Raw genomic sequence first — 15,864 nt, forward strand, 5'->3', positions numbered from 1 at the left:
AGGACAAATTGGGAAACAGGCTGAGGTTACCAGAAGGAAGCAGTTTTGAATATTACAGACACAATGATAATTAAAAGATTTATAACAAACATGTAAATCAAACTGCAAGAAAAGGAGAACGAGGGAACAAACTGTAAACCTAAACAAAAATGGGGACAAGATCTAAACATAAAGAATGAAACATGGGAAAAGCTATGCTCTGGAACTATGAGAAATACAATAAACAGGAGGTTACGCATAATACAATATAATTGGTTACACAGGCTATACATCACATCCCAAAAGTTAAATAAATGGGACCCAACAGTATCAGACAGATGTTTTCGCTGTAAAAAGGAAACGGGAACAACAGTACATGCAATTTGGGCATGTGAGAAAGTGAAAAAATTTTGGGAAGATCTAAACCAGATATTAAATAAAATCACAAAAAGCAACATACCAAAAAATCCAGAGATCTTTCTGCTAAGTAATATAAGAAGTAAAGAATTTGGATGCAGCACCAAAAAGATTTATTATACATGATTCTTCTTGAGGGAAGATGTTTCTCCATAGTTTTGCATTGAAGTTATTAGTGACTATCCATGGTTATGGAATTGCCCAGGTTTCTCTTTCTGCATCTAGATTGGTATCTTGCTCAGTTCTCTGTCACTTAGCTATTCTTCATTTGTCAATGAAGAACAGAATGCTGGAAAAATTCAGCAGGCTGATGCAGCATCCAAAGGAAGTTAAAGACAGTTACCATTTTGGCCTGAGCCCTTCATTGACTTCCGTCTGTTTCCTTTGGACACTGTGTGACCTGCTGAGTATCTCCATCAATTTTGTTCATATTTTCTTGTTTTCCACTTGCAAAAATCAGCAAATATTTGCCCTAATTTGCAGAATGGTCTACTTAAGTCCCTCTAATGTGATTTATTATCACTTAGGGATTTAAATTTTCAATCAATAATATTTTGATTGTTTATTGACTCATTTTTGCAAAGTAATGCATAGAAAATGTGATGGAGAGTTTCTTTTTAGACGGTGAGAAACTGCAGCAGTGATCATCAGTTGGCCTAATCAGAGGTTTGTGGTTTAATTTGGAACAGAAGTGTAGTGCAGGGAAGGGACCCATGGCCTGATTGCAGCTGGGTCGTTTGATCCGACCCTAGTCATTGGCATAGTGGGTGACCCAATAGAATGGCAGAAACATCAGCAATGCCTTTGTTGTCACAGTTCACGAATTGACAATATCTTATCAGTCTGACAATTCTGCAATCTGGCAGATTCTGTTGGCATATGGGCTTATTTCCTCTATTTTTTTTTAAATTTTTTATTTTTCACACCTTAAACCACATTGACCATGATACATACATTTTCCTTTTCAAATATATACGGTGTCATTTTCTCCCTCCCTCCTCCCATCCCACCCTCCCTACCTCCCCCCCCCCATCCATTTAAAGTACAAAATCTAAGATACATTAAACCAGTCAAACAATGTTGTCATTCAATAAAAATAAACAAGAAATTCCACTGAGTCAATTCTTTTCATTTCCTTCTCCTTTCGTTAATTTAGGTAATGAATGTTCCCGGTAGGTTTTCTCTATTGTGTTTCATGTAAGGCTCCCATATTTGTTCAAATATTTCAATATTATTTCTTAAACTATATGTTATTTTTTCTAATGGAATACATTTATTCATTTCTATATACCATTGTTGTATTCTCAAGTTATCTTCTAATTTCCAGGTTGACATAATACATTTTTTTGCTATGGCTAGAGCTATCATAAATCTTTTTTGTGCACCATCCAAATCAATTCCAAATTCATTGTTTTTTATGTTACTTAGGAGGAAGATCTCTGGGTTTTTTGGTATATTGTTTTCTGTAATTTTATTTAATATCTGGTTTAGATCTTCCCAAAATTTTTCTACTTTCTCACATGTCCAGATTGCATGAATTGTTGTTCCCATTTCTTTTTTACATCAAAAACATCTATCAGATACTGTTGGGTCCCATTTATTTAACTTTTGAGGTGTAATGTATAGCCTGTGTATCCAGTTATATTGTATCATACGTAACCTCGTATTTATTGTATTTCTCATCGTTCCAGAACATAACTTCTCCCATGTTTCCTTTTTTATCTTTATATGTTGACAATTACCAGGAGTATTGCTTAAGTAGGGCTCAAAGAATTATTGAGGACCCCATCCATCCCACTGCCATCAAAAAGAGGTCCAGGAGCATCAAAATTAGGACTGTCAGGCTGGGAAATAGCCGTTTCCTGCAGATTGATGAACAGAATCTTGAAACCAAGAAAATTATCTCAAAATATTTGTCTGTGTGTGTGTGTGTGTGTGTGTGTGTGTGTGTGTTCGTGCACTCGGTGGCCTGGAGAAATGCTGTTTTGTCTGGTTGTACATGTAAAGACAGATGACAATAAATTAATACATCGTACCTGAGTTCAAATTCTAGCTTAGCAGTATAGAAAGAGGAAAAATGAAAGAAGAAATGCCAGAGGGGAAAAAAAAAAGTCAGGACAATTATCAGTCTATTAATTGGATTCCCTGTTGCCCTATCTCACTGAATGACAAAGCTGGTCGATGGTGTCAGCTGGAGTTTTAACTTGCTTCCTTGTTTCTTTAGGAGCGCTTTGTGATCCAGGTGACAGACTTACTGACCCTGTCGATGATGCTGGGGATTACAGCTCAAGTGAAGGAAGCAGGGCTTGCATGGGACAAAGGCGAGAAAAAGAGTAAGTACTCTAGCTGTGGTGGCCTGGGAGAAGTTCAGGCAGGCAGGTATTCGGCACTCTGTTGTGCAGAAATGACGAATGAATTGATACTGGCAATTCGATAAATTGATACTGGGAGTGATGTGTAACCATAGAATTATAATAATTGTATGATGTAACAGAAAAACATTTGGCCTCTCTAATCAATGCTACTTGACCTAATTGCATCTTAACTCAGCATTGCAGATGAGCCTAGTGATGTCACCTGTTGCTGAAGCTGCAGTACCTGCTCTAATCTCACACCACTCTGCTCCTGGGACTCTGGTTCCCTCCCTTTATCCTTTTATTTCTTGGACCAGCCCACATCCACTGGACCAGCTGGGCTCCCATCATTGCTCTGCTCTTGGGCCTCCAGTGTCCACTCTATAGCTTCCCACTACCTGTGCCTGCTGGACCTACTGGGTTTCTTTTTTTTTTGAAATGCAGAAAACAAACTTCCAACTTTGCAACAGATTTACCATTCGTTTGTTTTATTTTTTTGGGTAATATTTCCTTAAGAAATATTTTTGATAACTTGGATTAGTGTTTTGAAATTAAAAAAGCTCATCCCAAAATATTAACTCCACCAAAGAAATTTCAACAACCAATTTTACCTGGCTGTTGAACCCTGGCAATACACTCATGAAGTACATGAAAATAGATCCATTTGCAATTACCAAGTCTTTTTTTTTAAAAAGAAGAATATTTACTTTCTCAACTGGAGTTGGAGATCGCATTTTCAGACAGCACTCTAGATTTCAGCACGTAGTCTAAAGTTGATGCCTTGGAAACCTACTCAAGAGATGGGATAAATTTTGATGGGCGTCATGGTCACTATAGGTGGGCTGAAGGACCTGTTACAGTGTTGTACTGTCCTATTTTCCAAGGGAATTCTAAACTTGCTGTTTTAAAGAGCCTGGGAATTCTCTCTGGGGTCTTGGCCAACATTTGTCATCCAAAGTCACTAAATCCAAAATGAAAATCCAATAAGTGTGGGTTCTGGAAATCTGAAATAAAAATGGACATGCTCTCTTATCATTATCTTCAGAATATACAAAAGCTTGAAGTCTAGCATGTCTAGATTCAATAACAATATTTTTTCCGAACCTCCTCGTATTACCTGAACCATTATACAAGACCACCAAAGATCCATCTGCATTGCTAACACAGCACATTATTTGTGCTGGAGAATGCTGGAGAAACTGAATACATCGCACAGTGTACTTTATGTACGTAGTTATAGATAAAGCTACATAGCCGATCTTTCAGGCCTGAGCAGTTCATTGAGGTGTGATCAATATGTAGGCAAGTGACTGAATAAAATGGCAGGGGGAAGAGCACAGGTCCATAGGAATGAGGTCTGAGGTGGATATGGGAGGGAGGGGCACGTGGGAGAGTTTTGAGGGGACCAGGAGGGAATGAAGTGGCCCAAGACGAGGAGGGGGAGAGGGGGTTTGAGAGCTGGGAAGGTCAAGGGGGTTAGGTGGCAGGGAGGGGATGTCAGAGGAGATTTGGTCGGGGTGAGATGAGAGGGTTTGAGGGCCAAGGAGTTGGGAAGAAAGAGGGAGCTCAAAGGAGTAGATGGGGGGTTGATTAGGGAGAGGTGGGGAGCATAGGCAAGGATAAGGAGTGGTGGTGGGGAGATGAACCTGTGGGATCCAGCAGCAGCAGAATTCAAAGTGCCAGCCTTGTGGAGCCTTGGGAATTGGCAAGGGAGTCTGTGGGCTCTGGAACGGGTGCGGTTGGGACCAGAGCAAGCAGCTGCATGCATGGGGGCTTCGGAGGCTCTGTGCTTGGGCTGTTGGGACTGGGGTGAGCAGCAGAGGCATTGAGATCAACGGCCTGAGAGTGGCCAGGAAGGAAACCCACATCGGAGACTCTCACTGCTCACCCTCCATCTACTCCTTTGAACTCTCTTTTTTCCCACCCACCCCCTGGCCCTTGGACCCTTTCATCACCCTCGCCTCCATCTCTCCTCTGGCTTCCCCAGCCCCCCACTTCCTTCCCCCTGCCCCAGCCATTCCAAACTCAAAACCATCCCTTTTGTGCCCTCCATCCCATGCTAATGGACTTATGCTCCTCCCTGCCATTTCATTCATTCGCCTGCCTACATATTGATCATGCCTTGATGTTGGTTTTGTACCTTCACTATATAAAGTATGCTATGTGACCTGCTGAGTTTCTCCGACATTGTGTTTTTACTACAATCACAGTGTGACAGAGTATTTTGAGGTGGCTTGGGAGGAATTGCTAGAGCAGCTTGTACACACACACATTTTAAAACAGAGAATCTTTGCAGGACTTTTGCAGAGTGCTTTTTGCAAAAGAGCAACGAAATTGCAGAATACGGCTGGCCTGGGAGAGCATGGAATTTTTGCAGGCAGGGGCAGAACAGTTTTGCTTTCAGACAGGGAGGGAGTGAAACAGAGAGAGAAGGAGTCACAGAAATCAATTCCAGAGGGACAAGCTTGCAAACTTTGGAAGGCTGCCTGGTCGAAGGAGGAGATTGACAGTCTGAAAGGTGACCTGAAAGAAAGAGGATCATCTGGAGAACCCTGAAGGGGGCAAGTTTCGTCAGCAAGACTGATTGAGAAGGAATCAGTTGCGGATGTCCTGGAAAAGGAATCTCTCTCTGAAAACCAGCAAGAACCCTCCTGAGTGGTAGCCATTTGCCTGTTTAGCACCAAAGCCTGGTGAACTTTGTTAATGCTAACTTCTGTGCACAGTACAAGAATTACCTGCAACCAGTGAGATTGGACTGTGATTCGAAAGAACTTTTCTAATCTTAAGTATACATTACTCACACCTGAGCATTTGAAGAGGGGGGGCGGGATTAAGTAGCTTAGTTAGGTTAAGTAATGTTAAAGTTTAATTCTGTTTTCTTGTTCAATTATAATTAAAAACTACTTTTGTTTAAGTAACCCTGTGTCGTGGTACATATCTATTGCTACTGGTTTTTGGGGTCCTCTGGACTCCGTAACCACAGTGTCTGCAGACTTTCCTGTTTCACCATGTTACTTGTATTACTATGATACATTTTCTTTCCTTTTATATCTAGCCTTTTCTCTCTGTGCATGTTAATTATGCATAAATTGTTTTAATTTGTTTTGTGTAGCTGGGAAGCCGCAACAGGTCAAGCCTTCGTTGCACTTGTACTTGCGTTTATGACAATGAAACAATACAGCCCTTGATGTTGCGCCAATCCATATATTTATTCCTTTAAAAAAGTACTGAACCCTCCCTACCCCGTAACCCTCTATTTTTCTTTCATCCATGAAAGAACAATAAACTCATTCATTCAAAATGCTAGCAACACCCAATAATGGAGCATCTGTGGATAGAAAGAGTTAATGTTTCAGGTTGAAGAGCGAGCCAAGGTTCCATGGAAGGATCTTTGACCTGAAATGTCAACTCCATTTCCTTTTCCCTGATAATGCCTGACCTTACTGGATGCTGAAATGGATCATCTGGACTTGCTCAGAGACCATGCACAACTGGAGTGATTTGCCACTTTCAGAAACAGCGAGAAATAGTTTACACCAAAAAATGTAAATGACGCTAATTCTGAGACTGTGATGGATGTTTTCTAAATTTTAATTTTTAAATTTGTTAGTGTTAATGAGATAGATTAATGTGAACAAGACCTTAAATAGGGTCTTCAAGATTACAAAGATGAAAAACTTGCATGCTTATGTTTACAGATAGGCGAGTTAAATACCTTTAACAAAGCAGACTGTATTATTCTGAATGTTTGCCTTATTAAAATTGTTTGGTCCCCTGATAACAGTGTATGATTAACAGCCATTAAATTACATGTCCCTACGGGCACACAGTGTTGAGAACTCTATTAATACAATAAGTGAGAATTGTACTGTTGCCAGAAGCATATACAGAATGGGGAGCAATGATAAACACCTTTGTACATTATACTTTGCACAGTTAACACAGGACATGTGGCTTCTTGTCTGTTAATATCTTTAATTTGCTGATGATGTGTATGTCCTTGTCTCATTTTGTATCTCTGCACTCATGCAGGAGAGATTTTAAACCTGACCTAATTAATGGAGAGGACCCTAAAATGTCCCTAGTATGGAACTGAGTTGGTGCACAAGACTGGTGGAGAAACTCAGCAGGTCACGCAACATCCGGAGAAAGCAATTGGCAGTCGACCTTTTGGGACTGAGCACTTCAGGGTACTGAAAATCAGGCAGATGCCAAAATGAAATAAAACATCCAGTCATTGATCTTGGTGTCCTGGTCTGGACCTGTATAACTCAGCTTCACGGAGGCAAACGTGCAATCTGCGGTTGCTGGGGTCTAGTGCAGTACCCAGAAGAGGTCACACTGTCGAGGGTGGAGGTGTAGTTGAGACACTTCTTATGCTCACAGAGGTAGATACCAGGAGGCATGTGGACCAGGAAGTCGCAGAGGGGGAGATCGCTACAGAAAGCCAGGAGGGGAAGATATGATTGACTGGTGGTGGGATCACGTTGCTGGTAATGGAAATGGTGGAGAATATGTGAATGTGGATGCAGTTGAGGGGGTTGATGAAGAGAAGTTGATGAATGGAAAGCTTCATTCTGGGAGCAGGTGTGACGGAGACAGAAGAACTGAGAGTAATTTCTCCCGATTCCTCTGCTGCCTCTGCTCCCAGGAAGAGGCTCTCCAATCCAGGGCATCAAGAGGATTCCCATCAAATGCCATTATCTCAGCCCTCACCCATAACTCCTCTAATTCCCACACATCTACTCTGGCTCCTCCCCATTGTCCTCACCAACCACCTCAATAGCATTCGCATTCAACATATTCTTCAGCAACTGCAGATTGCATGTTTGCCTCCATGAAGCTGAGTTATACAGGCCAGGACACCAAAATCAATGACTGGATGTTTTATTTAAAATTTGCCTGTAAGAACAAATGTCAGTTAGAAACTGCTGCCTGGCTATATTCAAGGATGGTGTGTCCTGAATCTTACCACACAGGAGCAGACTTGAGGTGCTGTCTGCTTCAACATCTTACATTCTTGAATTCTTAAAATATTTTGAAATATCTAGTCGGGAAGTGTGAAATTCATTTGTCTTCCTCCCTGCTTTTTTTTTCTCCTCTTACCGTTACTTCTGAACAAAAGACCTGGAAGGGCTGCGCGCATTTCAGACTCAGATCGCAACCATCCAGCGAGATGCTGTGTGGTGGCTGCACACAGTGGTCCCAACCGTCTGCAAGTTGAATCCCAAGGACTACATCCATTGGTACGTGCCCTTATTTGGTTATTTATGTGTTGGGGGGGGGGGAGCAGGGAAATGATCATCTTTGGTCATCAGTGTTAAATGCCTGTGGAGGATTAGTAGGTGGTTGTGTTAATTTTCATATTTCGTGCTTTTGTCCTTTGGAACAGATTGTATAGGAGTAAGTAACCTATGGTGGATTCACTCATGTCCTTCAATGTTTGTAACCAAAGGTAATTTCTCTCCTTCCTAGTGAATGGAAAGATTTTCCTCATGTAATATATATTTTAATGTGGCACAGCGTACTCCAAGTTGGAAAACTTATTAAATTATGTTTGCAAAGCTTTGGAAATTTAGTGAGGAGGGATGAAGAGGTACTGTACTTGTCACCAATACTAGCTTGTGAAGTTAGTTATGTTTAGTGCTTCATTTAATTTTAATTAGTGTGCTTAATTTAAATTCATTGCATAGATGTAAAATAGAAACAGATTAATGGTAGTGTGCCTAATTTGTTTGAAGTGTAGTTTAGGGTGGTTTTTGAAGAGAGGGGTGTTCTCAGTGAAAAATTCAGCCACAGGTCTTTCTGCTTTGAATCCCTCTGGCTTAAAATCATTGAGCAAGAGTGCAAATTGGACACACAAAGGAGTGGGAAGAGTGGCTGAATGGTTTTCAGCAAACCTCAGATACAGATGTTGCCGATTAGTTTTGAGAAAAAAGATGAATTCTGATAGAATGTTCCTTGGAGAGGGGATTTCTCTGCTGGGGTGTGCAAGAGGAAGAAAAATATTATGATAGGAGGGCAATTACTAATTATAGGGTACATTTTATTCCATCTGTTCTTTTTCTTACTTGGTGTCTGAGTAAAGCCCATCTCTAACACATTGGAAATGAATCCAATCATTGGGATTAAGAATACAGAAAGTCAAAGTGAACTATTGTATGGAGAATTTCAGATGCAGAGAAGAGGACCTGAAAGCTAATTGAGAATTATTTAACATGGTATGAAATATTTTGAAATGTGAAGCAAAGAGAATATGGGGGTTATAGGTGCAAGTTTGTACATTCTAGGAAGACAAATTCTAGTAGGACCTGCAGAGTAAATGACAGGGATTTTGGCAGCGTTGATATACAAGAGACCTTGGGGTGCAAATCTGTCGCTCCCTGAAAGTTGTGACACAGGTAGATAGGGTAGCAAAAAAGACATTTGATGTGTTTGCCTTCATGGGCATTGAGTACAGGGGTTAGAAGGTCATGTTGCAATTGTACAACACAATAATTTGACCCCACTTGGAGAATGCAGAGGAGGTTCACCAGGATGTTGCTTAAAATGAAGGGCTGTCGTTATAAGGAGAGAATGTAGAGGCTAGGTTTATTTTCACTGGAGCCCAGAAATGGTTAAGTGGTGACAATGTACAAGTTTATAAAATTATGAGGGGCATAGATAGGATAGAAAATCAGAATTTTTACACCACGGCTGGGGAGTCTAAATCCTGAGGGCATAGGTCTGAGATTTGAGGGGATATGAGGGCCGAGGATGTTGAATATCTGGAACAAACAGCCAAAGAAGACAGAAGAACCAGATACAACTACAATGTTTACTAGGTATTTCGACAAGAGGGATATGGACATTTATAGGCTTTGGAATTAGTATGGATCTGTATCATGGTTAGGAGGGTTGATGATGCCTGTTTGTTTGCTGGATAATTCAATGATCCCATGAGGATCAAAGGATGTCTTCGAATAAAATCAGTTGGAAAAATCTTTTAAGACTAAAACAATGGAGTACATTAAAAACAGATTGCAGTGTTAAACAAGTGGCAATTAAGCATCCCTTGTACAATTGCAGTGGCTATAAGGAACAAACCATTAAGTTGTAAGTAGCTGAAGGCATAAAGACAAAGTATACAAGACATAGAAGAGAATGTAAATGCTGTAATCAAAACCATAGCCGATGGTCTGAACATTGAGTTTTCCAATTTCAGGCAGCCCACAACCTCTGCTCCTTTCTCTCTCTTGTTCTCCCAACTCATTTTCTCCTATCTTCCCCCCCCTTCCTGGTTCTATCTGATGATTCCCTCCCTTATCTAATTCCACATCACTGTATATTCCTTAAAAAGGCCCAAGCCCCAAAAGTTGGTTTCCCTTTATTTCCTATGCATGCTGTATGACAAGCTGAGTTTCTCCAGCACATTTGTGTATTGCACTTGACCCCAGCACCTGCGCTTCCTTAACTCCATTTATTGCCTTCCTACCTAACCTCTACCCTCCATTTTGTCCTCTATCTGCTCCCTTGTTCTTCCTCTCCTTATCTCTTTCTACTGATCACCTACAGCTGCTGTCTCCCATCTCCACCCAACCCTCACTGCCTTCATTTGCCCATCAACCCCCCACCGCACCTGGTTCCTCTTGTCAGCTGCCAGTTCCTGCCTCCTGACTGATCTTGCCTTTCTCACTGTGCTATCAGACCAAATACAAGGATATTATCCAAAATGTGGATTCTTCACTCACCCAATCCTTTGACTCCCACTTTCATAGATGGTACTCAACTTGCTGAGTTCGTCTAGCTGTTTTTTTGTTAGAAATTGGACAAGAATGTAGTAGCGGCAGCACACTGTGGCCTTTTATTATTGATAATGGATTGGGAGTCCACGCTGCTGAAGATCCAGCTGCGCTGGGTGGGTCACGTCTCCAGAATGGAGGACCATCGCCTTCCCAAGATCGTATTATATGGCGAGCTCTCCACTGGCCACCGTGACAGAGGTGCACCAAAGAAAAGGTACAAGGACTGCCTAAAGAAATCTCTTGGTGCCTGCCACATTGACCACCGCCAGTGGGCTGATAACGCCTCAAACCGTGCATCTTGGCGCCTCACAGTTTGGCGGGCAGCAACCTCCTTTGAAGAAGACCGCAGAGCCCACCTCACTGACAAAAGGCAAAGGAGGAAAAACCCAACCCCCAACCCCAACCCACCAATTTTCCCCTGCAACCGCTGCAACCGTGTCTGCCTGTCCCGCATCGGACTTGTCAGCCACAAACGAGCCTGCAGCTGACGTGGACTTTTTACCCCCTCCATAAATCTTCGTCCGCGAAGCCAAGCCAAAGAAGAATGGATTGGGATCTCAAGTCTAGCTCATGCCCTCAAGCTAAATTTCTAATGTGCGTATACAGATTAGTTTTTCAGTAACAAAGTTTTAGAATCTATAAAAGAGCAGGTTATATCGGATTGTAATGAGCCACACTAAGTTAACGGCTTCAGAGTACAAATTTTTAGATGTTATCGATAATAAAATAATGTATGAAAACAGTAGCAAGAAATACCTCCTGGCATCCAAGATTTAGCCAAGGCTAGTTTCCACATGATAAAAAGCAAATATTCCACAGGAAACTGATAGAACCACAGTAAAGCAGTAAATGGTGATCAGGAAAAATCAATGACTTTCTTGTCATTATGTGCTCTGTGTACCATCTTAAATTGTAATAAACAATGATGAGCATACAACGAAGAGCTATGGCCCCCCCCCCCACCCCCAGAAGGGCAAGAGTGAAGGTTGCCCTTTTAAATGGTCGTAGATATCACAACACCCAACCCCAACCCACCGATTTTCCCTTGCAACCGCTGCAACCGTGTCTGCCTGTCCTGCATCGGACTTGCCAGCCACTAACGAGCCTGCAGCTGACGTGGACATTACCCCTCCATAAAGAAAAGAAGAAAAAGAAAGATATCGTGAGAACTGATGGAGAAAAACAGAAAGAAAAAGTGTGAAGCAAATAGGGAAATGCAAAGAGCAACAGAATATGACAAAATATGACAAAACCGGTACAAGTAGTCACAAAAAGATATTTGTGATTATTATCAAAATCACTTCCAAAACATTGGGAAATACTTAGATAACAGGAGAATGCTCAGACGTAACGCTGAACCATGCTGGAGAAAGTCATACGGTCACGCAGCATCCATAGGAAGTAAAGGGTAACCAATGTTTTGGGCCTGGGCCCTTCATCAGGTAGAGGTATAAGCAAAAACAGGCAGGTGTCTGGATGAAAAGCAAAATGTCCTGGAGAGACTTGGGTGCAAAGTGAGGCTCCATGATATTGACTGGCAATAATGGAAATGGAAATGATGGGCATGTTAAATACCGACATTGTGTGCCTTTACAGGGTGAACACAGGAAAAATGTTCGTGTGTGGCGGTGCACTCTCTCATGGCGAACCGGCCCCGCACATAAAGCCACGCGGCGGGGCAGCCATGGGAAGTTGGCGCTGTCAGGTTTTCTCCCTGCCTCGTCTCCTGCCCAGCGTGAGCCTGGGGCAGCGATTATGACGTCACAATGCACGGGGTGACTGAGCTCATGCTGCCCTTAAAGGGGCGCGCGCTGAATTTGTATAAAAACAGTCATTAACGACTTTCAATGTGGTGGCTGAGTCTTTCTTGGCCGTGTCCAGCCCTAAACGTGTATTTTTGTGCACATCTCAGTGAAAGGACTCTTGAAACTTGCATTTAATGAAAAGGGAAGTGTGCTGCACATCCCAAGGAAGCCAAAATTAATTAAACCTAGTAGCTAAAGTCTGAAGGAAAATGATGACACTTGAGAGTGATACTAATCAGGTCCAGATAATCCCAGTATCTCAATTTATTCCTTTATATTAGTGTACTTTGTTAAGAAAAATGAGAGTGGGAAATTGTTAGTTTGTAGTTAAGGACAGAGTGGCAGAACATACGGAAGGATTTCTGTTGAATTGCTGCAGGAGTAGATTATACCAGATGAAGCTAATTGATATTTCTAGAGATTATTAAAGCAGTAGATAGGAAATGGCTTGCAATGTAATTTCAGTGGCTTTCCAGAGTCATTTAATAAGGTCCCTCAATAGAGATTATCAGTAGGGCAAATGCAGTCTTCAAAACCTAGAAATGCGAGATGCAGAAGAATTATTGTTACAAGTAATTCTGTATGTCGAAATGGGGAATTTCTTTTCTGTTATAATGCAGTGGGATTAACTGGGGCTTTGCAGCATTTTCTGATTGCAGTAATTAGCACATTGTAATGGGGAGACGGGGGGGGGGGGGGGGGGGGGGCGTTGAATGCGAGTGGAGTTTGGACAGAGGACTATGTTGTGAAGTGGTCCATGCTAGAATACTCTCCCGTGGATGGAAATATTTCCCAGACTCACTGGGATATGTTGTTCCAGGGAAAATAACCTGTTTGGCAGATTGTATTTTGATTGGAGTTTTAAGTGGGTTGGAGTGGATAAATGATGTACTCTTTAACTATCCTCCTCCTTGCAGTTTACATAAAGTGCTTTTCACTGAACAGCCAGAGACGTACTACAAATGGGATAACTGGCCTCCAGAAAGTGACCGAAAGTAAGTACTTTATTTCCAACTGTTTCCTCACTCCCAGGGGATATGAACACAATTTCCTGACACTGCTGCTGAATCATTTCCAACTGGTCAAATACATTCAAGCAATACATTTTATAATTTTATGCCTGCTTCCAATGTTAACTCTACTCTGAATCTCATTTATAAAGGCACAGTGGCCATCTCTCATTGTACGCAATGGATAGAAATAATAGGATAAGGAAGCTAATTGAGATCCAGAGGAGGGCTAGGCTCTTTAGAGATGCTTCCTCCCTAAGTACTGACAGAGGGTCCATTGGCTTGGTAATGTTCTCTACCTGTACTCACACATGAGAAATTATTAATGTGTATGTTTATCCTTTTGTATTATCTCTGTCTTGTGGTGTATTGCAGTAATTCACATTGGTGTATTTTACACAACTACATGGCTGCAGCAAGCAAGAATTTCACTCCATCTATACATTCTACTTGTGCATGTGGCAATAAACTTTTGTCTCATATCACTGTATAAATCTCAACTGCTCAGTTGTATAATACACGATCATTTATGTAAGGTATGTAAGTGCAATGCAGGCTGATCATAGAAGGTTGATTCCTGGTGTGAGGGGTTTAGCTTGCACTAATTTTAGTCTATAAGAATAATTAGTGATGTTACTGAATCATTTAAAATTTTGAAGGGTATTCACAGGGTAAGATATTTCCCCAATGGAAGAATGTAGTGCTAAGGAGGTGGTTTCAGAGAAAGGAGGTGGCTTCAGAGAAAGGAGATGGTTTCAGAGAAAGGAGTCTTCATTGAAGACGGGATTGAGGAGGAATTTCTTTTCTGGAGGGTGGATTCTCTACCCAGCAAACTGTGATAAACATTTGGACGATAAGATGGTCATCGGTTCACAAGATCCCAAGATATAGGAGCAGAAGTAGGCCCAACTTAGCCCACCCCCCCGGCTTTTTTCCCATAACCCTTGATGTTCTGACTAATCAAATACCTGTCAATCTCTTCTTTAAATACACCCAATGATCTTGCCTCCACAGCTGCCTGTGGCAACAAGTTCCACACACTCATGACCCTCTGACTTAAGAATTTTTTTATGCATCTCTATTTTAAATTGACGTCCTTTTATCCTGAAGTTGTGCACTCTTGTCCTAGAATCTCCTACCATAGAAAACATCCTTGCCATTATCTACTTTGTCCAGGCCTTCCAGCATTCAAAATGCCTCTATGAGGTCCCCCCCCTCATCCTTCTGTACTCCAACGAGTACAGTCCAAGAGCCAACAATCATCCGTCATACACTAATCCTTTCATTCCTGGTATCATTTTGGTAAATCTTCTCTGAACCCTCCAATCCCGGCATGTCTTTTCTCAAATACAGCACCCAAAACTGTGCCCAGTTCTCCAAGTGAGGTCTCACCAGTGCTTTATAGTCTCAACGTTACATCCCTGCTCTTCTGTAGTATCCCTCTGGAAATGAATCTCAACATTGCATTTGCCTTCTTCACCTCTGACTCAACTTGGAGGTTAACTTTTAGGGTGTCCTGCACGAGGACTCCCAAGTCCCTTTGCAACTTGGAATTTTGAATTTTCTCCCCATCTAAATAATGGTTTCCCTGTCTATTTCTTCTACCAAAGTGTGTGACCGTACACTTTCCAACATTGTATTTCATCTTTTCCCGTTCTCCTATTCTATCCAAATCTCTCTGCAGCCTATACTGTATTCTCAGCACCACCCACCCTACCACCTAATTTGGTATCATCTGCAAATTTAGCCACAAAGCCACCTATTCTCTTCCATAATCCAAATCATTTATATATAATGTAAAAAGAAGCAGCCCCAACACTGACCCCTGCTGAACAGCACTGATAACCGGTAGCCAACCAGGATAGGATCCCTTTATTTCTACACTCTTTATTCCATGCTAGTATCCTTTCTATAATTCCATGGGCTCCCATTTTGTATAGCACCTTGTCGAAGGCCTTTTCAATGTCCAAATACACAACATCCAAGATGCAAGGTTAGTATAGGCCAAGATCAGTTCAGCTGTGATCTTGTTGTATAATGTGTTTTTGTGTACTTAAAACAATTTTTCCTGCATTAACTAGAATATCCTCCATGTTTACGAGGGCAAATTGGTCACATCCTATGTTTGAGTGATGATGGGGAGGGGTATGGTGGGTCTAATGAAGCTGGGATTGTTTCATAGCCCAGAAAACCATGAGATTTAGTAAAGATCAAACTTTTGAGTGATACATAATGTTTTTATAGGGTAGATGGGTAGATATAGTTTCTATTTCTGGGAGAGTTGGTATTCAGGGGATGCAGATAAAATGTAATTGGTTAAAAATCCATTGGGGCAAATGAATATTCATGCAGCAAGTTATGATCTTCATAGCATTGCCTGCAAGGGTGATAGAAGTGGTTTCAATGGTAACTTTCAAAATGTATTTGAATAAATACTTGAAAAGGAATAATTAGCAGGGCTACAGGGAATGATAAGAGAAATTGAGATTAATTAGGTAGCTGTTTAAAGAATCAG

General features: G+C 41.5%; 1 protein-coding gene across 1 annotated transcript in view; it reads left to right on the forward strand.

Moving 5' to 3' along the window:
- ints1 (integrator complex subunit 1) overlaps positions 1–15,864 on the forward strand; it is a 160,316-nt gene that overhangs the window by 31,814 nt on the left and 112,638 nt on the right. Inside the window, exons 12-14 of the mRNA XM_069928346.1 lie at positions 2,621–2,729; positions 7,876–7,996; positions 13,257–13,334. Of these exons, the coding sequence (XP_069784447.1) occupies positions 2,621–2,729; positions 7,876–7,996; positions 13,257–13,334 (308 nt within the window). The remainder of the gene's footprint in view (positions 1–2,620; positions 2,730–7,875; positions 7,997–13,256; positions 13,335–15,864) is intronic.

Source organism: Narcine bancroftii, chromosome 3, assembly GCF_036971445.1.
Source record: "Narcine bancroftii isolate sNarBan1 chromosome 3, sNarBan1.hap1, whole genome shotgun sequence".
NCBI lineage: Eukaryota > Metazoa > Chordata > Chondrichthyes > Torpediniformes > Narcinidae > Narcine > Narcine bancroftii.